This window comes from Schistocerca piceifrons, chromosome 3 (genome assembly GCF_021461385.2).
Source record: "Schistocerca piceifrons isolate TAMUIC-IGC-003096 chromosome 3, iqSchPice1.1, whole genome shotgun sequence".
NCBI classification, from domain to species: domain Eukaryota; kingdom Metazoa; phylum Arthropoda; class Insecta; order Orthoptera; family Acrididae; genus Schistocerca; species Schistocerca piceifrons.
Window position 1 is genome coordinate 174,033,149 of NC_060140.1, and position 27,462 is coordinate 174,060,610.

The window sequence follows — 27,462 nt, forward strand, 5'->3', positions numbered from 1 at the left end:
GGCTTAGGGGCCATCTGGCATGCCTTGAAGAGCTACTGCGACTCCTAGCGGCGCGAGGACAGTAGGAAACCGGCGGATGCTGACCTGTCAAATGACTGAGTGTGTACAGAAATGCCCAATTTCTCCTTTCTTGACTAAAGCGCTACTCGCGAAAGTGTAGCAGTGTTCCTAGGATACAGTAGTTGCGAGGTACACGTAGAAAACACTTCTAGGGTGAGATAAGAGGGTTTCGTAGCATCAGGCAATAAACTGCACAGAACTATGTAGGACATCGATTTGTTGCATGCACGCGATGATTCTGCAGAGCAGAAAGTGGACGTTTTGCGAACAGAAGGGTGAGCACGGTTTGTTGTGTGAGATTTAAATTAATCGTGTTTCAGTAACCTGTGTGGCAATGTTTGGTCGAAGCCTTTGTCATCGACATGTGCGCAGTGGCATATATGCGGTGAACACTGTAGAGTCCGTAGCTGTTAGCATGTGTCGTCTGTTGACTGGGCTGGCTGTGGTGGTCGCAGGTCGCGACTGAAGAGACCACCGTCGGCGCGAGGTGGCTCCCAGTCGGGGGCGGCGTCAGCGGCGGCGGTGGTCGTCTAGACGAAGGCGGGCGTGACGGGGGTGGGCGGCACGGGCAGGTGGTCTCCCACGGGGTGGAAGCCCGTCTCGTCGGCCACGTAGCTCAGCGACACCTGCTTGCCCTCGGGGCTGGTGTAGGTGTAGGAGCCCTCCTTCACCAGCACCGCCTCCCAGCCATTGTTCACCGGCACCAGCCTGCCGTGCTCAGTCACCACAGCGCCCTTCTTCTCCGCGTATCTGCAAAACCAACGGGACACACCTCAAGAGCTATGCAGTACAAAAGCGGTCGCCTAGTGCACTAACCTCAAGTGCTAAATTTCTATACAGAGTGTGTTCAAAAAAAAGTGTCATATCATCCTACAGCAGTTAGCATTGGTCGAAACTGAAAGAATACGAGGGACGTTCTACACTGAAGCGCCTGTTATTATTATTTTTATTATTATTATTTATTTTATGGCCTTCATTGGACCACTAGTCAAAAATACAAAGTTGTAAACAAGTTGTTACACTGGGATACAATTTGGCTCAACAATAACTTAATATGATATTTAGGTAATATAATTATTAGACTCTATTCTTATATGAAAGGTGTTTTGCTCTTCTGTCTGCCCAATATTTCTTCATTCTTGCAGATATTTTCTTTCTTTCTTCATCTGAGACCGCTCTTCCTGTACTACTTTTATTGATTTTCATTTGTAGTCTGGTTTGCGGGTCTTCCAGTATTCTGGTTTTCTCTGTCTTGTTTTTTAGGTCATCTATTGTAATCTGGAGTTCTTTTATACCTTCCTTAATTTTTGTGAGCCCTTTAGACATTGTTAGATAGGTTACTGCTGCTACAATGGAAGATTATTATTATTGCTATTATACATTTTTTTACTGATTGTTTTCTGGAGTTCTCATCAAACGTCCAAAGAATGAGATGCGTTTCTTCCTGATCGTGCTCATGACTGGTTCTATTTTCTTATATACTGTTTCGTTTGATGCTATTCTCCAATGTCCATTTATTTCATACTGTTTATTTATACATGTCCTAATTATTCTTTTTATTTTTAGTATTCTGTCAATTTCTGCTGTATTAGTTGTTTTGAAGATAGTTTTAGCTGCATACGTTACTTCTGGTATTTTGCGTAGTTCAGTTTTTTATTCTATTCTGTCATGATGGCTTCTCATTTATATTGTATGTTATTATTTCGCCTAAATATTTAAATTTAACAACAATTTGATTTCCTGTTCTTCTATTGTAATTTCGTTTGCAAGTGGTGGATCAGTTAGCATAATCTCCGTTTTTTCGAATGATATTCTAAGGCCTACTTTATCTGCTATTTCTTGTAGTGATTTCACTTGTTGCCTGGCTTCTTGAACGGTGTTGGCTAGGAGAGCAAGATCATCAGCGAATCCCAAGCAGTTTAAGCTAACATCTTTTGCACTTCCAATTCTTATCACTTTGGATTGTCCTTGTACCATTCTCTCATTATGTATTCCAGTGCACAGTATTCAAATACAGACACATGTAAACAGGCAGAATACGACGCTGCGGTCGGCAACGCCTATATAAGACAATTGCCTGGCGCAGTTGTTAGATAGGTTACTGCTGCTACAATGGAAGATTATCATGATTTAAGCGAATTTGAACGTGGCATTATAGTCGGGGCACGAGCGATGGGACACAGTATCTCAGAGGTAGCGATGGGGTGCGGATTTTCCCGTACGACCGTTTCACAAGTGTACCGTGAATATCAGGAATCCGGTAAAACATCAAATCTTCGATTGAAGAAAAACGCTCAACATGGAGGAAGTTTTGCCGTTCCGCAAATTGCTGCAGATTTCAAAAATGGTTCAAATGGCTCTGAGCACTATGGGACTTAACATCTGAGATCATCAGTCCCCTAGAACTTAGAGCTATTTAAACTTAACTAACCTGTGGACATCACACACATCCATGCCCGAGGCAGGATTCGAACCTGCGACCGTAGCGGTCACGGGGCTACAGACTGAAGCGCCTAGAACCGCTCGGCCACACCGGCCGGCGCTGCAGATTTCAATGCTGGGCCATCAACAAGTGTCAGCGTGCGAACCATAGAATGAAACATCATCGATACAGGCTTTCGGAGCAGAAGGCTCAGTCGTTTGCCCTTGATGACCTCACGATACAAAGCTTTACGCCTCACCTGGCCCATCAACACTGACATTGGGGTGCTGTTGACTGGAAACACGTTGCCTGATTTTCCCTTATACTTGACTTCACGCATGTAAGCGAAAAGTAGTTCAAGAAATGTTAGAAATTTTGCCTAAAGTTCATTGGAAGGCCCTGAGTGTTCCCGTTATCAAAAAATGGACGAGTATAGTCTGGGATTGGAGATGAGCGTCGGATCGCAAACATCTGGCTGCACATCTGGACGTCTCTGCTGACAGTGCACACACACTCGTCAATCAGTTGGGGGTATTCAAAGGCGTGTGTCCCCTGGGTTCCTTGCCGCGCAACAGAAAGAGTGTAAGGACGAACTAGGGCTCATCTGTGCAGGTGACAACTTTTGTCGAAAGTCGTCACAGGCGATGAAATGTGGGTTCATCACTTGGAACCGGAAACCACAGGGCAATCCATGGAGTGGCACAATCTCCAAAGGCGAAGTTCAATGCTGCGCCTTGAGCCAGTAAAGTCATGGTGATGGTCTCGAGGGACTCCGAATGGGTTATTCTGTGTGCTGAAGTGTGTTGTACTCCCCTACGGAAATTGATGAGAGGATTTACGGTGTTCGTGGCCACAAAAATGCAAACGAACGTCATTTCATTGTACTGTTGATCCTCATCCACCTTTCAGCCTGGATCTCGCATCTTCCGACTTCATCTGTTTGGTCGAATGAAGGATGCATTCCGCAGCAAACAGTACATGGACCATGGGGAGGCTATGATGCAACGTTGGCACCGATGTGGACCAGTAGAGTGGTACAAGCCCTCTTCACTTAAGAGGCAAAGTAACTGGTACACTTGCCTAATATTGTCTAGAGCTCCCGCAAGCACGAGGAAGTGCTGCAACACGACGTGGCATGGACTCGATTAATGTTGAAGTGGAACTGGACGGAATTGACGCCATCAGTCCTGCGGGGTTGTCCACAAGTGGGAGACATCCAAAATACGCTCAGTAATGTTCATGTATGGGGAGTTTGGTGGCAAACGGAAGAGTTTAAATTCAGACGTGTGTTCCTGAAGCCGCTCTGTAGCAATTCTGGACAGTTTCAAATTGTATCGAGGGATGGACGTGTATTGGTAGGGAGACAATCTCATGAATCCATTGACGCTGCATGTCAGCAGGATACTGTAATCGTGTGGGGCGTGTGCAGTTGACGTGACGTAGAACCCCTGATGTGTCTAGAAACGACTCTGCCAGGTGACTCGAACCTAAGCATCCTGTCCAATCACCTGCATCCATTCATGTCCATTGTGCATTCCGACGGACTTGGGCGATTCCGACAGGATGATACGCCACCCCACACGTCCAGAATTGCTACAGAGCGGCTTCAGGAACACACGTCTGAATTTAAACTCTTCCGTTTGCCACCAAACTCCCCATACATGAACATTACTGAGCGTATTTTGGATGTCTCCCACTTGTGGACAACCCCGCAGGACTGATGGCGTCAATTCTGTCCAGTTCTACTTCGAGATTAATCGAGTCCATGCCACGTCGTGTTGCAGCACTTCCTCGTGCTTGCGGGAGCTCTACACAATATTAGGCAAGTGTACCAGTTACTTTGCCTCTTCAGTGAAGAGGGCTTGTACCACTCTACTGGTCCACATCGGTGCCAACGTTGCATCATAGCCTCCCCATGGTCCATGTACTGTTTGCTGCGGAGTGCATCCTTCATTCGACCAAACAGATGAAGTCGGAAGATGCGAGATCCAGGCTGAAAGGTGGATGAGGATCAACAGTACAATAAAATGATGTTCGTTTGCATTTTTGTGGCCACGAACACCGTAAATCCTCTCTTCAATTTCCTTAGGGGAGCACAACACACTTCAGCACACAGAATAACCCATTCGGAGTCCCTCGAGACATCACCATGACTTTACTGGCTCAAGGTGCAGCATTGAACTTCGCCTTTGGAGATTGTGCCACTCCATGGATTGCCCTGTAGTTTCCGGTTCCAAGTGATTAACCCACATTTCATCGCCTGTGACGACTTTCGACAAAAGTTGTCACCTGCACAGATGAGCCTTAGTTCGTCCTTACACTCTTTCTGTTGCGCGGCAAGGAACCCAGGGGACACACACCTTTGAATACCCCCAACTGATTGACGAGTGTGTGTGCACTGTCAGCAGAGACGTCCAGATGTGCGGCCAGATGTTTGCGATCCGACGCTCATCTCCAATCCCAGATTATACTCGTCCATTTTTTGATAACGGGAACACTCAGGGCCTTTCAACGAACTTTAGGCAAAATTTCTAACATTTCTTGAACTACTTTTCGCTTACATGCGTGAAGTCAAGTATAAGGGAAAATCAAAAAGTTACCGTTTGAGGGCAATGCCGCAGCGTATATGCAACGTAGCGCAACTCCGACGCGGCTATATAAACGCCGACATGTAGGCAAGGTGCTTATGTCGTATTCGTGTCTTTCCGACTTGCATACGATAAATGCGGAAACGCGAACCGCGGCGGCGTTATTACTACATGCTTCCTAGCAGGAAGACTCAAGACGTGCGTACTTGGACATAAACGCAGATACTAGCCTAGCCTGAAGGTTGTGCAATTGTATTTGACCACGAACGGCACCTGTGCGATGTCCTCAGTACGTTGCAACTGTTAGTCGTGATCAAAACAGTCTTCTGTGTCGTTGGGCGGGCATTATCTCGGAGCTAAGTGAATTCGTACGCCGCCAAACTGGTGGTGGTCCCATAGTGGGTGTTTCCATAACCAAGGTAGCAGAAGTGTCTAGTGTTTCAAGAGGGACCGTGTTGAAAATTTATTCCACGTAGAGGGAATGCCGAAAACCATTACCCGCAAAGTATTTGTTGAATGATCGTGACGGACGGTCATTGAAGCCGACTGTGGCGAAAAATAAGAGGACGACGGCAGCAAAAGTCACAGCAGAGCTTCATGTCGCACGAAGGAGGCTCCACATGCTGGGAATTTCAGGGTCAGCTGGAATTCAAAAACCATTCATCATCATTGATGCAAATGTCCGTATCAGGAAAATGTGGTGGCGAAGCCATAAAACCTGGACTGTGGTGTAATAGAGCACACAGTCATTTGGTCGGATGAGTCTTTTCTTCCACATTGCTTCCACCTTCTTGCCGAGTTATACATTCCAAGAGAAACATGGCGGGTATTCGGTGATAATTTGGGCAGCCATGTTGTGGTATCCCTTGTGCCCCATGGCTAATATGCAAGGCCGCATTACTGTCAAGGATCATGTGACCATTTTGGCTGATAACGTCCATCCTGTGGTACAATGTTTGTTCCCGGATGCTGATACTGTGTTCCAAGACGATAGGGGTTCCTGTTCACACAGCTTGCATCACCAAGAGCTGGTTTTGTGACAACGAAGATGAATTGTCGTATCTCCGCTAAGCACCAGTCACCAGATCTCAACAGTCATATGCTTCGTAAAGAGGGGGTAGAAGCCTGGATGGTTGACTGATCTGTCCATTTAACCTAAATCATTCTGGTACTGCAGCATAGCTGAAAGCAACGGGAAACTACCTTTGTTGTATACCCCCAAGACCTGCAACTCTACTGTATAGTGGAATGCTCATGACTGATTCTTAAGTAAAATATTCCAGACGCAATGTAGTCCCTATCCGCATTTCTAGGCGGTAACTACTCAGGAAGACATTGTCATCAGAAAACCAATAAACCGCCATTCTACCAGTGAAAGTGTGGAATATTAGATCTCCCAACAAGTTAGTGGTTAGGTAATTTGAAAAGAGAAGAAGATGGATTGAATTATGATGTAGTGGGAACTACCGAAGTGCTGTGGCACGGAAAACGGGGTACCAACACAACACTGACGAATAAGAAAGTAGAAGTGCAATTGAACTACTGTCAAAAATGCAGTGAATAGATTATTACAGCCAATATACAGGTTATTTCAGAAGGAACGGGCAATATTCAGGAGTAAGACAGAAGGATAACTTGAAGCAAAATTCTAGTAAAAATGGGCTCTAGAATGCAAACCTTAAGAACTATGAGCATTTGCTCTGTAGAAGGACTGCATTTCACAGCAGCGAAGGTGAATAACCATTTTAATGTATGCGTTTTAGAGCCCATCTTTACTAGATTTTTCTGCTTCGAATGGTCGTTCTAAATGTTTATCGGTCGTTCTGGGACATTCTGCGGTCACAAAAGTCAGTACACACCATAATAGAGCATGTTACGCGTCTGCTCATTCCGTGTATGATTAACAGGTTGAATTATGAATGTTGAGATGAAAAAAATTATTCGATAACCTAACTGGTTCCAACATTCATTTGTGATTTTGCACAGTAACTCGATAATACGGAAAGGAAGAGCAGCGAGAAAACATAGGAAGAGAAGCGTTATCTAATACTCGTTCAAAAACCACACTGAAGTAATAAGTACATGAAAGCTAGGTCGTGGATGAGAAGGGAATGGGATAGGATATTTTAGTCTGTGCATAGAGCAAGCAATGAAGGAAGCCAAGGATACATTAGTAAAGACAATCTATCTTCAGGGAGAGTAATTTAAAACCCTGAAGTTTCCCCAATAGCGTAGTAATACCACCAGAGAAAACCAAGCAGCAGACTATGTTAATCGTCACAATGTTTGTGTTTCAAAGCTGAATGAACATCACCGTTTGGATATTTATGCCTTCCATTATTGCACAGAATGGGCCTGCAATAAAAACAAACCTTTTTGATATCAACGTCATGACTCAGTCATGTTGAGAAGTTTTCACCATTTTTTGCAGCTTGGAGAGACAAACAGAATAGAAACTTGCAACTAATGTGGATACTGTAAATGCAGACACATCGTACGGAATGTCAAGCAGCATACCTGTTTCGTGGTTCCATCTGCCGGCGAACTGTAGAACTCTTAGCGCTGACTTGCGCGAAGCAGATGCGCAACGAGATTTCGGAAACCTCTATCACAGTTCAGTATCGTCACTACCATGTGGGGTAGTGAAATTTATTGTAAGAGAAGGCATTTTTGCGGCAGACATTTACTACTATTCACAGAAAGAATTCGCTAACCAGTGTACATCTGAAAGTAGGACACAATTTTTTTTTAACTTAAATCGGACACTAGATAATGTTACCACGAGGTCATCGAAAGGCCTCTAGTTCGGACAGCTAAACCCAGAGACTGGGCTTTCCCCTTACTCAGACAACACATACCCTTCTATAAAGGCAGAGAGCTGCCCCATGCATGTTTTCTGATTCTGAATAGGTGTCAGATCTTTTATTGCCCATGAAAGATATATTCCACATGACTAAGAAGTCCTAATGGCATTATCTACTGTAGCTCTTGCGAGAATCAAGTTTCTGTTTTCGGATACTCCTAGTGGATCCTGTGGAGTTAAGAAGTATTTTCAGCCTCTCATTGCAGTAAATTGAAAGAAAATTTTGTTGAAGACGTTACAGAAGCATACTTTCAGTTTTTCGCTGACGTGAAATACTTATATTACCGTTTTCATTTCCTGGCGGCTCTTGTCATCGAAAAATAAAGAGCGGGAAGCTGCTTATGAATTTCTATCCGATCTTTATATTTCATAATTAGTGTCAATTAACTGTTCATTTATATCGCAAGAGAAACAAGAGCAATAGATCAGCTAATGAGTACAGTCGATGTAAGCGTGACCCGTGCTCGACATAGGGATGGGCAATTAATCGCAATTAATGGATTAATTGCAATTATTCTTGTAACTGGTTTTCGGTTCAGCGATATTCCATTCCTGTCAATTTTACGTAATCGATAATCCTCACGATTACTTAGTCCAGTTCTCTCTCTCTCTCTCTCTCTCTCTCTCTCTCTCTCCAAGGTTAGGAATGGCACTTTATAATACACAGCTGTAATATTTCACGTTTGTTAAAGACGATCGACTTCGGTCATGACTTGCCCATCTTCGACTGCCGAAGATGATCAGATTCATGACCGAAATGGATACTCTTTTATAAATGTAAAACCACAGAGCTGTATATTATACACCGGAATCTGTACGAGTAAATTCCCTTTTTTGTTGTAAAACCTGGTGACTGTTGATTCACTGTCTATAGCTTCATTATGGAAATACGTCTCTCGCCTAGTAACCATGGTGTGAAGTCGGAAAAGGACGAATATTAATGTCGACTGTGTACCACATACGATCGCTGACTACATCAGCGATCTAACAGTACTTTTAAGTGGAGTGGCGAAGTTCTGTGTTGATTGTGGGATTTCAGAAATAAATAAAGCAACAACTGTGCTTGTACATGTCTCTACGATGTGCTGCCACGAAATTTTGTTACTTCAATTAGTTAGAAAAAGAGAATTGTAGAAGTGACATCACTATTTTTTACGGATCAAACTATCATAAAAATACTGGACAAGTGTGGGTAGGACTCACCCTATGGCGGTTCTGTGCGAAGTTAATTATGTATGTGGACAGCTGATCTGCAGGTTTCTATGCGTTAGTTTGCGAGTATTTGAGATAAATGGACGAATTGATTTAGAAGCTTGAACGTTTTACACTGACAAGGGAGCACGAAGCTTAATGGCTCTGAGCACTATGGGACTTAACATCTGAGGTCATCAGTCCCCTAGAACTTAGAACTACTAAAACCTGACTAACCTAAGGACATCACGCACATCCATTCCTGAGGCAGGATTCGAACCTGCGACTGTATCAGTCGCGCGGTTCCAGACTGACGCGCGTAGAACCGTTCGGCCATCGCTGCCGGCCACAAAGCTTAATATTAGACAGTTTTCAGTTTGATGTACCTACCCGTTTCTGAGAAAAAGGGGCTTAACAGATGGACAGGAGGATGGGGAACAAATTGATCCTGTAAGAGACCTTGATGTGCATTTTCAACTTCTCACGGCGCTAAGAATAGTCAATTATTTTGGGCATGCAGCCGCGGATAATGAAGCTATAGGCAGCAATTTTTGCGACTTATTCTGAAAATGTCCAGACGATACGCGGCCGAAATATCAGTCGAAGAAATTTTATTTGCGCGGCTGCATGCTCGAAATATAATGGGTGGACTGTAAGAGTTCTGTTTCTATCAATTCAGATACAGAACTCTAAAAATATTTTTATAGGAATGCTTTACAGGCCTAAAAATAAATATGTAAAATAACAATTTCAAAATCTGTTTCTGGGATACAGTTAATTGATCTGATTAACTGAATCATTTACATATTCAACTATTACTCGTAATGCCCATCTGTATACTTACCCTTGTGTGAACTGGCCCAGGTTGTCAGCAAAGTGAACCCGTGTGCCAACAGGGAATGACTGCGGAGATGTGGCCACGTTCGGTGGCGGCGGTGGTGGTGGAGGCGGCGGAGGTGGGGCACCCGGTGCGCCGGGACCACCTGGAGCACCTGGTGTGCCAGGGGTGCCTGGTGTGCCGGGGGTACCGGGGGTGCCAGGGGTGCCGGGGGCACCTGGTGTCCCAGGGGTGCCGGGTCTGCCAGGCGCGCCCGGGGCACCTGGAGAGCCAGGGGAGCCTGGCGTGCCAGGGATACCAGGGGAGCCGGGGGTGCCTGGTGTTCCGGGCACACCTGGTGTGCCGGACACACCTGGTGTGCCGGGCACACCTGGTGTGCCGGGCACACCTGGTGTGCCAACGCCGGGGACACCTGGTGCACCGGGGGTACCAGGTCTGCCAGGGGTGCCTGGTCTTCCAGGGGTGCCTGGGGCACCGGGGGCAGCTGGGGCGCCGGGCACTCCTGCACAGAACAGATGCATTCAGTGGCACATACATGGCTGATATCACAAAACACAAATGTGTTACTAGTCATATTTCTTAACACATTGTTAACAAAGTGTAAGGCCACCTTTTTCTTCCACATATCTTGCCTACTCCTTCATTGTCCAATAGAACACATCTCTCAAAGAAAAACGCACTTCCAGTATCTTCAAATATACTGCAGAAGGATAACTAAGTGTGTATTATGTGCCTATCAGAAAGTGTAGTGGAAAGGAAAATAGGTATATTTGTGAAATTCCAACTGTTTTAATTTTATGCCATATTTGCAATCACACACTAATTTATTGGTACCTAGCAGTCTGCAACTACTATGCACTGGTGAGATTAGGCATCTATGACTGGACAACATATCTGAAACAGTGGTGATAAATTTTATACACACGCATTAATCGTAGGTCAGTCTGCCTATTAATGAAAACCATCTCAAAATCCCTACAGTTAATTCCTGAGGTTAGCTATTACACACACACACACACACACACACACACACACACACACACACAGAACAACACAGTGCTGCAAAGTACATTAGCAATTGTATAGATGTACCGATTGATTTTGAACATGATGGGTATGAATAAGTGTTGTTTAGAAATTAGCCTTCAATAAATTTCAGTACGAGAGCAAACATGACAGAAAATAAAGGCAGGGGAACAGTAGATAATATCTATTATCACAAAAATTGCAAACGATACAGTAGGGCAACAAGTAAAGCAATTCTCATATGTTTCAAGAAAGATTACATAGGGTAGCCGTAACAAGGAAAGTACAAGAAGAAGACTGGTGCAGGCAATAAACGTTGTGTAATAGCATCAAATATTGATGTGGGATGGAGAAAGTAGGCCCTCAAAGGGCACATTTGGAGCACAGCACTGTATAGGAGTAATATGTCGGCCATTGGGAATATGGGATATTAGAAACTGGGTGCACTTAAAAATCTATCGTCGTCTGAGATTGTTCAAAATTAATTGGACACGTAAAATATGAAGTGAAGAGAAACTTAAATAGTGAGGAAACAATTGTGCTGGGAGCTCTTACCATTAAAAGCAGCAGGTCACTATAATAATGCTACCGCTTCCTGGAACAGTAAAGTTGGCACTGGAAGAAGCAGAAGAGAGCAAAAGAGAGCAAAACTACATGACCTGATTAAAAGTATCTGCGCACCTATTAGTGGACTTTAATACGGGGTGTGTCTACCATTCACCTTTATTGAACTCTGATGGGGACACTGTCAGTGAGGTATTTGAATGTCTGCCTGAATGGCGGCCCTTACTTTCACAAACGCCGAAACCACACAAGGTACAGATGTTGCACGCTAGACGCTAGGGCCTGGAGTCAAGTCGACGTTGTAATTTATCACAAAGTTATTCAATTTCCTTCAGATCCTAACTCTGGGCAGGCCCATTTGTTTCGGGAATTACATCACAGATGCTACTTTATGACAGGGTGAACTGCCATGGGACACAGCCATTGCCTCCCACCTGTTCCTCTGCTGTACACAATAACAATACTGTAAAGCTTGTACATGTCCTTCCGAATTTGCCGTGTTCTTAACCCCAGTAAGTGGACCACACCCTAACCACGAAAAAAACACCCATACGCTAACAGCACATCCCCTATACCGTACTGTTGGCACAACATGATGGTAGGTAATGTTCTGCTGGCATTCGCCACAACCAAACACTTCCATCAGATTGCCAGAGGCTATAGCGTGATTCATCGCTCCATATCACTCGTTTCCAGTAATCCACAATCCATTGGCGTGGCTCTATACACCACATATTGCAGACATAAAAACGCGATGAGGGAGTTCATGTACAGGGCACAACGGGTAAAGTGCAGATATTTTGTGTGTGTTACCTTAATGTGTACACACAGTGTGTTGGTTTTTTTCTCTTTGTATCGAACAGTCTTTCCACAAACAAGTGAGAAACTTTACTATGTGCAGTTTTCTGTACAATTGTAACTGCACCACTAGTGGTCTACATCTGTCAGTATAGACTAAATGTTTTGTGTCCTCTCGTCCGCACCACAGTAGTTAATCGGTTGCCCAGGGGAAAGTAAGCGTTGAGTGCTTACTCTTGCCACATGTACTTGGAGGCACTAATCAACCTAAAAACATACTACTCCTAATAGCTATAATTACACTCGTGTTCAAAAAAATACGGAACACCTTGAACGGCTAGAGATAAGACATCCATATTCACAGGACACGTTCATTAATAAGTTCTGCAGAAATCATTAACACTTCAGTCGCCTGGGTTCAGCATGTGTCCTGTCGCTTAGTTGGCACAGGGTACGCCTTGGGCCCCGATAACTTGTTCCATGCATGATGCCATCGATGCGTGTAAGACGCAAATGGCGTCCTGTGGTGTAGCCATCTACGCTGCATTCAGCTGGTTCTAAATTCATCTGCGGTGGCTGGCATAGGGCCAGAATACTGCACCTGTCATTTCACCATATCCCACACATTATCGACTGGCTACAAGTATGGTGATCTGGCGGTCAGGGTAAAAGGCTGACATCCTATGACACCAAGAAGGCAAGTGTTGGAGCACCATTGTCTTGTTGAAAAATGTCGTATGGGGTCTTGTGCAGAAAGGGTATAGCTACGGGTTGCAGGAAGTCATTTACTTAGTTCACACTGGTCACAGTGCCATGGATAGGCAGCATGTCATTTGTGGTTGTACCAAGTAGCTCTCCACACCATATGGCCTTGAGTTAGCGCTTTATCTCCAGTGCGGATGAGACATTGCCATGCCGCTCCCCCTGTGTGAGGCGAACCAAAATGCGGCCATCATTTTCAAACAAACAGAACCTGGATTCGTCCGAAAACACTATCTGATATCATTCCTGTCCCCAGTGACGCCATTGCCGTCTAGCATGTTTCTGCACGTTCCTCAAAGATAGGCGGAGAAGTGGACGACGCCCAGGAAAAATGGCTCTGACAAGGGAACCTCCCCATCGCAACCCCCTCATATTTAGTTATAAGTTGGCACAGTGGATAGGCCTTGAAAAACTGAACATAGATCAATCGAGAAAACAGGAAGAAGTTTTGTGGAACTATGAAAAAAATTAGTAAAATATACAAACTGAGTAGTCCATGTGCAAGATAGGCAATATCAAGGAGTAAATGTGCTCAGGATCGTAGTGGTCCCGTGATTAGCGTGAGTAGTTGCGGAACGAGAGGTCCTTGGTTCAAGTCTTCCCTCGACTGAAAATTTTACTTTCTTTATTTTCGCAAAGTTATGATCTGTCCGTTCGTTCATTGACGTCTCCGTTACTGTAGTAAGTTTAGTGTATGTGTTTTGCGACCGCACCGCAAAACCGTGCGATTAGTAGACGAAAGGACGTGCCTCTCCAATGGGAACCGAAAACATTTGATGGCAAGGTCATAGGTCAACCGATTCCTCCACAGGAAAACACGTCTGATATATTCTATACGACACTGGTGACGACAGGTGCGTCACATGACAGGAATATGTTGTCGACCCACCTAACTTGTACACTTAGCGAATGGGTAAAAAGATTCTTCTACCTTGCCCGATTTAGGTTTTCTTGTGCATGTGATAATCACTCCCAAAAAAGTGATGAAAACATAAGAGTTTGTCACATAAACTGAAAATAAAAAATTAATCTTTTCACTCGAGGGAAGACCTGAACCTAGGACCTCTCGTTCTGTAGCTGCTCTCGCTAACCACGGGACCACGGCGCTCCCTGCCTACCATCTTCCATGATTTTCGCATGGACTGCTCAGTTTGTATATTTTACTAATTTTTTTCATAGTTCCACACAATTTCTTCCTGTTTTCTCGATTGATCTGTGTTCAGTTTTTCAAGGCCTATCCACTGTGCCAACTTCTAACTAAATCTGAGGGGGGTGCGATGGGGAGGTTTCCTTGTGAGCACTATGGGACTTAACATCTGATGTCATCAGTCCCCTAGAACTTAGAACTACTTAAACCTAACTAACCTAAGGACAGCACACACATCAATGCCCGAGGCAGGATTCGAACCTGCGACCGGAGCGGTCGCTCGGTTCCAGACTGTAGCGCCTAGAACCGCACGGCCACGTTGGCAGCACTTCGTTTAAAATAGTCAGAACTTTCCGAAAATTTCAGAAGTGGATTTCCGCCCACCATCTAAGATTGCGGACGACAAAGACGCCGTTATCAACACCTCAGTTTCAATGACGTCAGGCAGTTGCACTATGAGAAGATGGGTGTTCCTTCAGCAATATCGCAGAAAGACTTGACAGGAATGTAGCCACTATACACGACTACCGGCGGCAGAGGTCACGTTAATGTACGGTCGCAAGACGACACGGCTCCGGACGTCCACGGGGCACTACCGAGAGGGAAGATCATCGAGTTCGGCGCATGGCTCTGTTGCATTGTACTGCAGCAATTTTGAAAGCAGCTGGCACCACAGTGACACAACGAACAGTTACAAATTAGTTGCTTCAAGAAAAGCACCGAAAAAGGGGTCGCATAGCGTGCACTCCACTGACCCCAAACCACCGCCATTTGCGACTTCAGTGGTGTCATGGGAGAGCGCACTGGAGGGCAAGGTGGTCTGTTGTTTTCTGATGAAGGCTGATCCTGAATCGATGCCATTGATGGCCATATGCTTGTTACATGAAGGCCAATTGGGGGCCTGCAACCAACCTGTCTACATGCCAGATACTCTGGACCTACACCTCGAATTATGCTCAGCGGTGCGATTTCGTATGACAGCAAGAGCACTCTCGTGGCTATCGCACCCACCCTGACTGCAAATTTCTACCTCAGTCTGATGATTCGACCTATTGTGCTGCCATTCGTGAAGTACTTCTCAGCTGAATAACGTTCGCCAACATACTATTGTTGTAACACAACGTACTCTACAAATATTGTCTTTGCGTACTCGATCACAAGATCTGTCTCCAAACGAACAGGTATGGGACATCATCATCGGACGACAATTCCAGCGTCACCCACGAACAGCATTAACCGTCTCTGTACTGACCAACCTGGAACTCCATCACATAAACTGACATCCGGAACATGTACAACACAATGCATGCCCGTTTGCTTGATTGCATTCAACTTTAGGCGGCTACATCGGTTATTAATCTACCAGCAGTTCACATCCGTGATGAAAGAACGTCAAGTACCGCTTTCACCTTTATCATTCCCTGATACACAGACGCTGATAATCTTTCCCTCTGCTCCTGAGATCCACATTCTCCATTCGACACCAAATCCTGACAACTTTTCCACACAAGTGCAAAAGATTGTAACAGTGTCGAGTGTCATGTGAACGAGTGATACAACCTCGGGAGATAATGTTTCTTTTCTAATAAACACTATTAATTATTGTTGTTGTCTTCAGTCCAGAGACTTGTTTGATGCAACTCTTCATGCTACTCTATCCTGTGCAAGCCTCTTTATCTCCGAATAACTACTGCAACCTACATCCTTCTAAACCTGCTTAATGTATTTATCTCTTGGTCTCCCTCTAAGATTTTTACCGCCCCCCCCCCCCCCCCACGCTTCCCTCCAGTACTAAACTGGAAATTCCTTGAAGTCTCAGAACGTGTCCTGCCAGCCCATCCCTTCTTCTAGTCAGGTTGTGCCACGAATTTGTCTTCTCCCCAAATATATTCAGTACCTCCTAATTAGTTACGTGATCTACCCATTTAATCTTCAGCATTTTTCTGTAGCACCACATTTCGAAAGCTTCTATTCTCTTCTTGTCTAAACTAGTTATCGTTCATATTTCACTTCCATACATAGCTACACTCCATGCAAATACTTTCAGCAAAAACTTCCTGACACTTAAATTAATACTCGATGTTAATAAATTTCCCTTCTTCAGTAACGCTTTCCTTGTCATAGCCACTCTACATTTTATATCCTCTCTAATTCGACCATCAATTATTTTGCTTCCCAGATAGCAAAACTCATCTACTACTTTAAGTGTCTAATTTCCTAATCTCATTCCCTCAGCATTTAATTCGACTACATTGCATTATCTTCGTTTTGTTTTTGTTAATTTTCATTTTATATGCCCCCTTCAAGACACTGTCCATTCCGTTCAGCTGTCCTTCCACGTTCTCTGACAGAATTACAATATCATCGACGAACCTTAAAGTTTTTATTTCTTCTCCATAAATTTTAATTCCTACTCCGAATTTTTCTTTTGTTTCCTTCACTGCTCGTTGAATATAAAGATTGAATAACATCAGGGGTAGGCTACAACCCTGTTCACTCCCTTCCCAACTACTGCTTCCCTTTCATGCCCCTCGGGACTCTTAACTGCCATTTGTTTTTTGTACAAATTGTAAATAGCCTTTCACTGCCCGTATTTCACCCCTGCTACCTTCAGAATTTGAGAGAGTATTCCAGTCAACATTATCAAAAACTTTCTCTCAGTCTACAATTGCTAGAAACGTAGGTTTGTCTTCCCTTAACCTATCTTCTAAGTCTTACGATCAGTATTTCCTCGTGTGTTCCAACATTCCTACGGAATCCAAACTAATCTTCCCCGAGGTCGGCTTCTACCAGTTTTTCCATTCGTCTATAAAGAATTCGTGTTCGTATTTTGCAAGCGTGGCTTATTAAACTGGTGGTTCGGTAATTTTCACACCTGTCAGCATCTGCTTTCTTTACGATTGGAATTATTATATTCTTCTTGAAGTCTGAGGGTATTTCACCTCTCTCATACGTCTTGCTCACCACATGGTAGAGTTTTGTCATGGTTGGCTCTCCCATGGCTATCAGTAGTTCTAATGGAATATTGTCTCCTCACGGGGCCTGCTTTCGACCTAGGTATTTCAGTGCTATGCCAAATTCTTCACACAGTATCGTATCTCCCATTTCATCTTCATCTACGTCCTCTACCATTTCCATATTATTGCCCTCAAGTATATTCCCCTTCTATAGTCCCTCTATATACTCCTTCCACCTTAAGGCTTACCATTCGTTGCTTAAGACTGGTATATCATCTGAGCTCCTGATATTCATACCAGTGGTTCCCTTTTCTCCAAAGTTCCCTCTAATTTTGCTATAGGCGGCATCTATGTTATCCCCAGCAATATATGCTTCTGCATCCTTACATTCGTCCTCTAGCCGTTCCGGCTTACCCGTTTTGCTCTAATCTCTTCGATCTACACTCCTGGAAATGGAAAAAAGAACACATTGACACCGGTGTGTCAGACCCACCATACTTGCTCCGGACACTGCGAGGGGGCTGTACAAGCAATGATCACACGCGCGGCACAGCGGACACACCAGGAACCGCGGTGTTGGCCGTCGAATGGCGCTAGCTGCGCAGCATTTGTGCACCGCCGCCGTCAGTGTCAGCCAGTTTGCCGTGGCATACGGAGCTCCATCGCAGTCTTTAACACTGGTAGCATGCCGCGACAGCGTGGACGTGAACCGTGTGTGCAGTTGACGGACTTTGAGCGAGGGCATATAGTGGGCATGCGGGAGGCCGGGTGGACGTACCGCCAAATTGCTCAACACGTGGGGCGTGAGGTCTCCACAGTACATCGATGTTGTCGCCAGTGGTCGGCGGAAGGTGCACGTGCCCGTCGACCTGGGACCGGACCGCAGCGACGCACGGATGCACGCAAAGACCGTAGGATTCTACACAGTGCCGTAGGGGACCGCACCGTCACTTCCCAGCAAATTAGGGACACTGTTGCTCCTGGGGTATCGGCGAGGACCATTCGCAACCGTCTCCATGAAGCTGGGCTACGGTCCCGCACACCATTAGGCCGTCTTCCGCTCACGCCCCAACATCGTGCAGCCCGCCTCCAGTGGTGTCGCGACAGGCGTGAATGGAGGGACGAATGGAGACATGTCGTCTTCAGCGATGAGAGTCGCTTGTGCCTTGGTGCCCATGATGGTCGTATGCGTGTTTGGCGCCGTGCAGGTGAGCGCCACAATCAGGACTGCATACGACCGAGGCACACAGGGCCAACACCCGGCATCATGGTGTGGGGAGCGATCTCCTACACTGGCCGTACACCACTGGTGATCGTCGAGGGGACACTGAATAGTGTACGGTACATCCAAACCGTCATCGAACCCATCGTTCTACCATTCCTAGACCGGCAAGGGAACTTGCTGTTCCAACAGGACAATGCACGTCCGCATGTATCCCGTGCCACCCAACGTGCTCTAGAAGGTGTAAGTCAACTACCCTGGCCAGCAAGATCTCCGGATCTGTCCCCCATTGAGCATGTTTGGGACTGGATGAAGCGTCGTCTCACGCGGTCTGCACGTCCAGCACGAACGCTGGTCCAACTGAGGCGCCAGGTGGAAATGGCATGGCAAGCCGTTCCACAGGACTACATCCAGCATCTCTACGATCGTCTCCATGGGAGAATAGTAGCCTGCATTGCTGCGAAAGGTGGATATACACTGTACTAGTGCCGACATTGTGCATGCTCTGTTGCCTGTGTCTATGTGCCTGTGGTTCTGTCAGTGTGATCATGTGATGTATCTGACCCCAAGAATGTGTCAATAAAGTTTCCCCTTCCTGGGACAATGAATTCACGGTGTTCTTATTTCAATTTCCAGGAGTGTAATTTCTGACGCATTTGTATTCCTTTGCGTCTGCTTCATTCACTGCATTTTTATACTTTCTCCTTTCATCAGTTAAATTCAATATCTCTTCTGTTATTCAATGATTTTACTAGCCCTCGTCTTTTCACCTACTTGATCCTCTGCCGCCGTCACTGTTTCATCTCTCTTTCACTGTATTCCTTTCCCCTTGTTAGTCGTTCCCTAATGCTCCCTCCGAAACACTCTACAACCTCTAGTTTTTTCAGTTTATTCAGGTCCAATCTCCTTAAATTGCTATATTTTTGCAGCTTCTTCAGTTTTAATCTGCAGTTCATGACCAATAAATTGTGGTCAGAGTCCACATCTGCCCCTGGAAATGTCTTACAGTTTAAAACCTGGTCCCTAAATCTCTGTCTTACCATTATATAATCTGATACTTCCTAGTATCTCCAGGCTTCTTCCCTGTATACATGATTCTTAACCCAAATATTAGCTACGATTAAATTGTGCTCTGTGCACGACCACTACGGTCGCAGGTTCGAATCCTGCCTCGGGCATGGATGTGTGTGATGTCCTTAGGTTAGTTAGGTTTAAGTAGTTCTAAGTTCTAGGCGACTGATGAGCTCAGAAGTTAAGTCGCATAGTGCTCACAGCCATTTGAACCATTTTTTTGCTCTGTGCAAAATTCTACCAGGCGGCTTCCTCTTTCATTCCTTAACCCCAGTCCATATTTGCCTAATACTTTTCCTTCTCTTCCTTTTCCGACCATCGAATTCCAGTTCCCCAACACAATTAAATTCGTCTCTGAAAAATTTCTTTTATTGCATCATACATTTCTTCACTCTCTTCATCTGAGGAACTAGTTGGCATATAAACATGTACCACTGTGGTTGGCGTGGGCTTCGTGTCTATCTTGGCTAAAATAATGCGTTCATTATGATGTTCGTAGTAGCTTATCTGTGTTCTATTTTTATTTATTATTTTTTATTCATTATTTTTGATTCATTTTGATTCATTATTTTTTTCATGATTAAACCTACCCCTCGTGCCACCGAGCTTCTCTAATTCCCACTATATCTAACTTTAACCTATCGATTTCCATTTTTAAATTTTCTAACCTACCTTCCTGATTAAGGGATGTGACACTCCACACTCCGATCCGTAGAACATGTTTTGTTTCTCCTGATAACAACGTCCTCTTGAGGAGTCCCCGGCCGGAGATCCGAATGTGGGAAGTTTTTACCTCCGGAATATTTTACCCAATAGGATGCCATCATAATTTAAGCACGCAGTAAAGCTGCATGCCCTCGAGAAAAGTTACAGCTGTAGCTTCCCACAGCTTTCAGCTCATTTATACTCTAAAAAAGGAAACGACACGCCACTGAGAAATTACGCGTTGGAATGGAAATCGGTAGATGTAATGTACATGTACAGACAAATTCATCTTTAAAATTTCAGAAAAATGGATGGTTTGTTGAAGAGAAAGTTCACAAACTGATCAAGTCAATAACGTGTTGGTCGAAGTGAGGGCTCGCCATCCACATCATTCAGTCTGGAACAGGAGGACTGGCAATCTGCTCGAACGCCTTAAATCTCGGACCAATCTCTGTTAATCCATTGTGGACATGGGACAGCAACTTTTCAAATATTTAGCAGTGAAATTCGCCGGTCAGCCGTGCAATTGAGACCTTTTTATTTTATTTTCGCTTTCAGTTTCGGCAATTAATTATGCTATCTTCAGGTCCCACATGCAGCTCTAAAAGGTAATGGATATTGGCATACTAGAGCCGTATGTTTCTGGATGTCGTGAATTTGTAGCCCAGGTGCTTCCTTCGAAGACTTGACTTCAAAAGTGATGTCTTCGTAGTAAGAACTTGAGTTAAGAACTGACATCTGGAAACGTATGATCCCAGTATGTAAATATCGATTATTTCTGAGAGGTGCATATTAGGACTGAAGATGGTATAATGAAACTTCCTGGCAGATTAAAACTGTATGCCGGACCGAAACTCGGGACCGTTGCCTTTCGCGGGCAAGTGCTCTACCATCTGAGAAACCCAAGCACGACTCACGCCCCGTCCTCACAGCTTCACTTCTGCTAGTACCTCGTCTTCTATCTTCCAAACTTTACAGAAGCTCTCCTGCGAACCTTGCAGAACTAGAACAGGAAGTTTCGTATCAACGCACACTCCGCTGCAGAGTGAAATCTCGTTATGGTGTAATGAATTGCCGAAAGTGATAGCGAAAGTGTAAAAGAGTAACATCTCAATTGCATGGCAGTTTGGAGAATTTTATTGTTAAAATAGCACGGTTCCTGAGTCATTGTCAGTGTATCACCAATTAGGAACGCCTGAAAACGGAAAGAAGTCAGCCTGCTAAAATACCGCAGCTCTAGGCGACGCCACCCACCTGAATACCTGAGAACTGCAAAAAATTGGAAATTAGTGGTAAGGTCGTATGGGACCAAACTGGTGAGGTCATCGGCCCCTAAACTTACGCACTACTTAATATAACAAACTAACTTACGCTAAGGACAAAACACACACACACACACACGCCCGAGACACACACACACACACACACACACACACACACACACACACACACACGCACACGCCCGAGGGAGGACTCGAACGTCCGACGGGCGGAGCCGCGTGGACCGTGACAAGGCGCCCAAGACCACGCGGCTACCTGACAACTATTCAAGATTTTCCTACCCCGAGAAAACCTAAAAGTACACATTAAACAATCAGTGCACAGGCGTTATCGGCATCTTAGATACGTAGTGACCCATCACAGCAATTAAATGAATGTAACAGGTGATCAAAAAGTCAGTATAAATTTGACAACTGAATAAATCACGAAATAATGTACACTGCTGGCCACCGAAATGCAACACCAAGAAAGACAAGAGGTAGCACAACAAATTTTATTTTGTAGATAACATGTTGACTAAGTATCAAATGATTGCGTTTACAGACGTCTGTGACATGTGGTTCCTGCCAGAATCAGTAGCCAGAGTAGCCGCCATTGTTGGAGATCACCGCTGCCACACGTCTCGGCATTGAGTCAAAGAGACGTTGGATGTGTTCCTGGGGTACAGCAGCCCAAGCAGCTTCCACACGTTGCCAAAGATCACCTGGTGTGGCAGCTGGGGATGTAATCTGGGTCACTCGTTGAGCAACCCTGGACCACATGTTTTCTATCGGCGAAAGATCCGAAGAGCGAGCCGGCCAGGGAAGCAATTCAATCTGGTTATTAACGAAGAGCCTTTGGACAATGCGTGCCACGTGTGGTCGCGCATTATCCTGTTGAAATATGGCTGTGGCCGAGCCCTGAAGGTAAGGATGGACAACTGGCTCCAGCACCTCGGATTGTAGCGCCGGCTATTTAAAGTACCGGCAATGCGTACTAGAGGCGTGCGAGAGTAATATCCAATACCGCCCCGTACCATAATACCCGGTGCAAGACCAGTGTGGCGGTGCATAGTGCAGCTGTCCAGCATCCTCTCTCCACGGTGTCTCCACACTCGAATACGACCATCGTGGTGCTGCAGACACAAGCGTGCCTCGTCAGTAAAGACAACGTCATTCCATTCTGCCGTCCACATCCGTCTGTCATCACACCATTGGCGACGGAGACGTCTGCGGTTCTGCGTCAATGGTAGACGAAGCAATGGACGTCTTGCGGACAGACCACTCTGCTGTAAACGGCGTCGAATGGTACGCGCAGACACTGTATGATTCGTTACAGACGCAATGTGCTGTGCTATGGTTCGGGATGTCACTGAGCGATCCGTTACTGCGATGCGCACGATTTGCCTATCAGCACGTGCAGTGGTGCACCGAGGTGAATGCGATCGACCACGTCGGTCCGTCGTACCAACCTGCATCCAACGGTCACATATCCGCATTACAGTTGTTTGGTTTCGTCCAACACGACTATCGATTTCTCTGTATGATAATCCACGATCTCGGTAAGCCACTATCCTTCCTCTGTCGAACTCGGATACTTGATCAAAAGATGTTCGCTGTTGTCTACGAGGCATAACTGATCGTCTTGTGAAACAACCACAAGGTAAACACACGTGCCGAACGTACACTCGTCGAAATCGCCAAGCCTTAAATGGCGCTATGAGGTGGCGCCACAGGCGCGCGTGATGTGCGTCTGGTTCAAATGGCTCTGAGCACTATAGGGCTCAACTGCTGTGGTCATAAGTCCCCTAGAACTTAGAACTACTTAAACCTAACTAACCTAAGTACATCACACACATCCATGCCCGAGGCAGGATTCGAACCTGCGACCGTAGCGGTCGTGCGGTTCCAGACTGTAGCGCCTTTAACCGCTCGGCGACTCATGCCGGCGATGTGCGTCTGCGCTGAAATTCTAATCAGTTGCAGATCTCATCGCTGCAAACTCATGGTGTAAATTTCACTTGATTCGGATGCTTCCTTCAGGGTGTTGCATCTACGGTGGCCAGCAGCGTAGATAGAGAGGTACAAATTGACACACATGCTTGGAATGACATGGTGTTTTATTAGAACAAAAAAAAAATACAAAAGTTCATGAGGCTACATCTGATCAGAATAGCAATAATTACCATAACAAAGTAAGACAAAGCAAATATGATGTTCTTTACAGGAAATGCTCAATATGTCCACCATCATTCCTCAACAATAGCTGTAGTCGAGGAATACTGTTGTGAACAGCACTGTAAAGCATGTCCGGAGTTATGGTGAGGCATTGGCGTCGGATGTTGTCTTTCAGCATCCCTAGAGATATCGGTCGATCACAATACACTTGCGACTTCAGGTAACCCCAAAGTCAATAATCACACGGACTGAAGTCTGGGGAGCCGGAAGGCCAAGCATGGCGAAAGAGGTGGCTGAGCACACGATCATTACCAAACGACGCGCGCAAAAAATCTTTCACGCGTCTAGCAATATGGGGTGGAGCGCCATCCTGGATGAACATCGTACGTTCCAGCAGGTGTTTGTCAGCCAGGCTGGGGATGATGCGATTCTGTAACATATCGGCGTACCTCTCACACGTCACGTTAGCAGTTACAAAACCAGAATCACGCATTTCCTCAAGAAAAAAGCCTGATAACGGTAGATGTAAACCCAACCCATACCGTGACTTTCTCGTCGTGCAATGGAGTTTCCACGACAGTTCTACGATTTTCGGTAGCCCAAATTCTGCAGTTGTGGGCGTTGACAGACCCTCGGAGCGTGAAATGAGCTTCGTCGATCCACAATACGTTACTCAACCAATCGTCATCTTCCGCCATCTTTTGAAACGCCCACACCGCAAATGCCCTCCGCTTCACTAAATCGCCAGGTAACAGTTCATAATGCCGACAGATTTTGTACGGATAGCATCGGAGGGTACGCCGAAGTGCCAACCAAACAATGTATGGAATGCCGGTGCGACGTGCGACTGCACGAGCGCTGACTTCCCCGTGCATAGACGAACCCTCTACAGTCTCCATTTCTTCCTGAACTGTCTCAGCAGCATTACGCCTTGTGCTCGGTCGGCCACTACGAGGTGTATCGTCTAAACAATCCGTGGCTTCGAATTTCGAAATCATTCTCGCCACAGCTGCCTTTCTGAACGGACCTTTACCCGTTCGAATCCACTTCCTATGGCGATAGGATCATAGCACTGAACTAGCACATTCCCCATTCTGATAATACAGCTTCACTAAAAGCGCTTTTTCAGGTAACGTCAAGATACTGCGACTGCTGGTGCATCTGATTCTCTCTCTCATTACAGCTCCTTTTATACACGATTGTCATGTGCAGTCACTGACGTTTTGCTGTCCAGCGCCATCTGTCGGACATTTTGTGAACTTTGTTTTTTTTATGTTCTAATAAAACCCCATGTCATTCCAAGCATGTGTGGCAATTTTTACCTCTATCTACATTATTCCGTGGTTTATTAAGTTTTCAAATTTATACTGACTTTTTGATCACCCAGTATAACATGGAATGACAGTTAACCACTAGGACCAATAGTTGGGGGCAACATAATTAGAATATGAATATTTCTTCGTGTCTGTGAGTATGCTTGGGAGATGCTTCTGTCGAGCCGAGGGCGCCCACGATTAGTAGTTTCTAGGTAGGTACGTCCGGCTCACCCGGAATGTCACGAAAATGGGAACCGCGGGTGGACAAGTGCAGCGTCCATCACGTTTTATTTTTGTCCGGCTGATTCCAGGTCGCAGTGCATCACCCTGACCCTCGCATGAAGCTACAGGACACATTGTACGTCTCAGTCGGAACATGCCATTTACGAGTTCCGGATGTCGTGAGTGACACCCTGGCGCCTACTTAAAGCATATCCCTGGGGAGAAGAACGTTGTCTGCCACGGAAGGAGGACCGCCGTTGAGGTCAGAATACGTTGTGTGGGTATACATAATATTTGGCGGCAAATTTCGCTATTGGGAGAGTGCTTTATGGCTTGTCTATAGTTGAGCCAGCGTATGTTGATCCCTGACAATTACATCGGCTGGGCACAGCGGCTTTGCGCGGCCGCTTTAGCCAATAATGCAAACGCCTCAGTGTTGCCACAGCTTTGTAGACGGCTTCCGTTTCTGCCTGCCGCCGTTATTGCTCGACGACTGGAGACAGTTCTTTGGTGACTGACCTTATGAAGCGATGGTGTTGAGAAGGCAAACATGGGAGGATATTTTCGGACTTTCAGCGGACGTATGCCCGAGAGTACGGTCTTGGTTCTCCGCAGGTTTCAACCAGAATTGTCCACTCAACTTTGTGCGAGAATACACTGGTTGCGGTTGTAACAATTACGCACCTACGAGCAGACACCGTATCATACATTCGGAAGTACGCTGGTGAACATATCCACAGCCAGTGCATATTAGGGATTTTTCTTGAGGAGTTTATTCTTCACTGGACTGAATCCGTCTGACCTGTAGTACTTATGTGTCAGCCAATGTAGTTAACTGCCAGCTAGAAGTTCCTATCTCTGACAGTTCAGGGGAAGTCAAATACATCTCAATTGATATTCTACAAATCATATTTAAGTGCCTGGCAGATGTTTCACCGAACCATCTTCACAATTCTCTATTATTCCAATCTCGTATAGCGTGCGGAAAGATCGAACACATATATCTTTTCGTGCGAGCTCTGATTTCCCTTATTTTATCATGGTGATGCTTTCTCCCTATGTAGGTCGGCGTAAAGAAAATATTTTCTCATTCAGAGGACAAAGTTGGTGATTGGAATTTCGTGAGAAGATACCTCTGCAACGAAAAACACCTTTGTTTTAACTATGTCCATCCTAAATAATGTATCATTTCAGTGACACTCACTCCCCTATTCCGTGATAACACAAAACGTGCTGCCCTTCTTTGAATTTTTTCGATGTACTCCTTCATTCCCATCTGGTAAGGATCCCACACCACGCAGCAGTATTCTAAAAGAGGACGGACAAGCGTAGTAGATCTGCTACTTTTCTAAGTGTCCTGTCGATAAAAAGCAGTCTTTGGTTAGCCTTCCCCACAACATTTTTTCTGTGTTCTTTCTAATTTAAGTTGTTCGTAATTGTAATTTCTAGGTATTTATTTGAATTTACGGCCTTTAGATTTGACAGATTTATCGTGTAACCAAAGTTTAACGAGTTCCTTTTAGCACTCATGTGGATGGCCTCACACTTTTCGTTATTTAGGGTCAATTGCCAATTTTCGCACTATATAGGTATCTTTTCTATATCGTTCTGCAATTTGTTTTGTCGTTTGAGGGCTTTACTAGTCGACAAACGACAGCGTTATCTGCAAACTACCTAAGACGGCTGCTCTGATTGTCTCCCAAATCGTTTATATAGGTAAGGAACAGCAGAGGATCTATGAAATTGCCTTGGCAAACACCAGATATCACTTCTGTTTTACTCGATGACACTCTGTCAGTTGCTACGAACTGTGACCTGTCTGATAGGAAATCACCAGTCACGTAACGGAGACAATATTCCATAGGCACGTAATTTCACTACAAGCCGCTTTTACGTTTAGCGTTTACGTTGCGATTATTTTTTGGGAGGGATCATGTTAATTTGACCATTCCTTTCCCATTTAATAACTGCCAGCCGTTGATACTAGTGTGACAATTTTCGTTCATGTTTTTTCAACAATTTCTACCAGTGTTGTTTTTCTGTGTTTTCACATGTTTCATTCTGAGGAGAACACTTATTCATTTCAGTATATAGTTCTTACAGATCATTTATGAATTTATTAATTACCTTGTGAGTGGAGCAAACGTTAGCAGAAAAGTAATATATAGGATTAGCCGACCAGTTGCAAAGGATAAAGTAATCTTTACCTAGGTTTCGATAGATTTAAATCCATCTTCTTCAGAAGGCGGCCTGAGGACAATGAACATCGTAAT

At 45.1% G+C, this 27,462-nt stretch overlaps 1 protein-coding gene across 1 annotated transcript; it reads right to left on the reverse strand.

The window, feature by feature from the left end:
• Nucleotides 1-590: 590 nt before the first annotated feature.
• LOC124788492 (cuticle collagen 34-like) lies at nt 591-10,483 on the reverse strand. Its single transcript, XM_047255762.1, has 2 exons — nt 9,969-10,483; nt 591-810 (listed from the first exon to the last, which is right to left on the reverse strand). The coding sequence occupies exons 1-2, from the start codon at nt 10,481-10,483 to the stop codon at nt 591-593; spliced, it is 735 nt and encodes a 244-aa protein (XP_047111718.1).
• Between the last annotated feature and the right edge of the window lie 16,979 nt (nt 10,484-27,462).

Excerpts from the sequence above, each read along its gene's own strand:
- LOC124788492 (XM_047255762.1), bottom strand. The coding sequence starts at position 10,483 with ATGCATCTGTTCTGTGCAGGAGTGCCCGGCGCCCCAGCTGCCCCCGGT. Across the intron at positions 811-9,968 it reads CTGGGCCAGTTCACACAAGG|ATACGCGGAGAAGAAGGGCG; the intron begins GTAAGTATACAG and ends TTGGTTTTGCAG.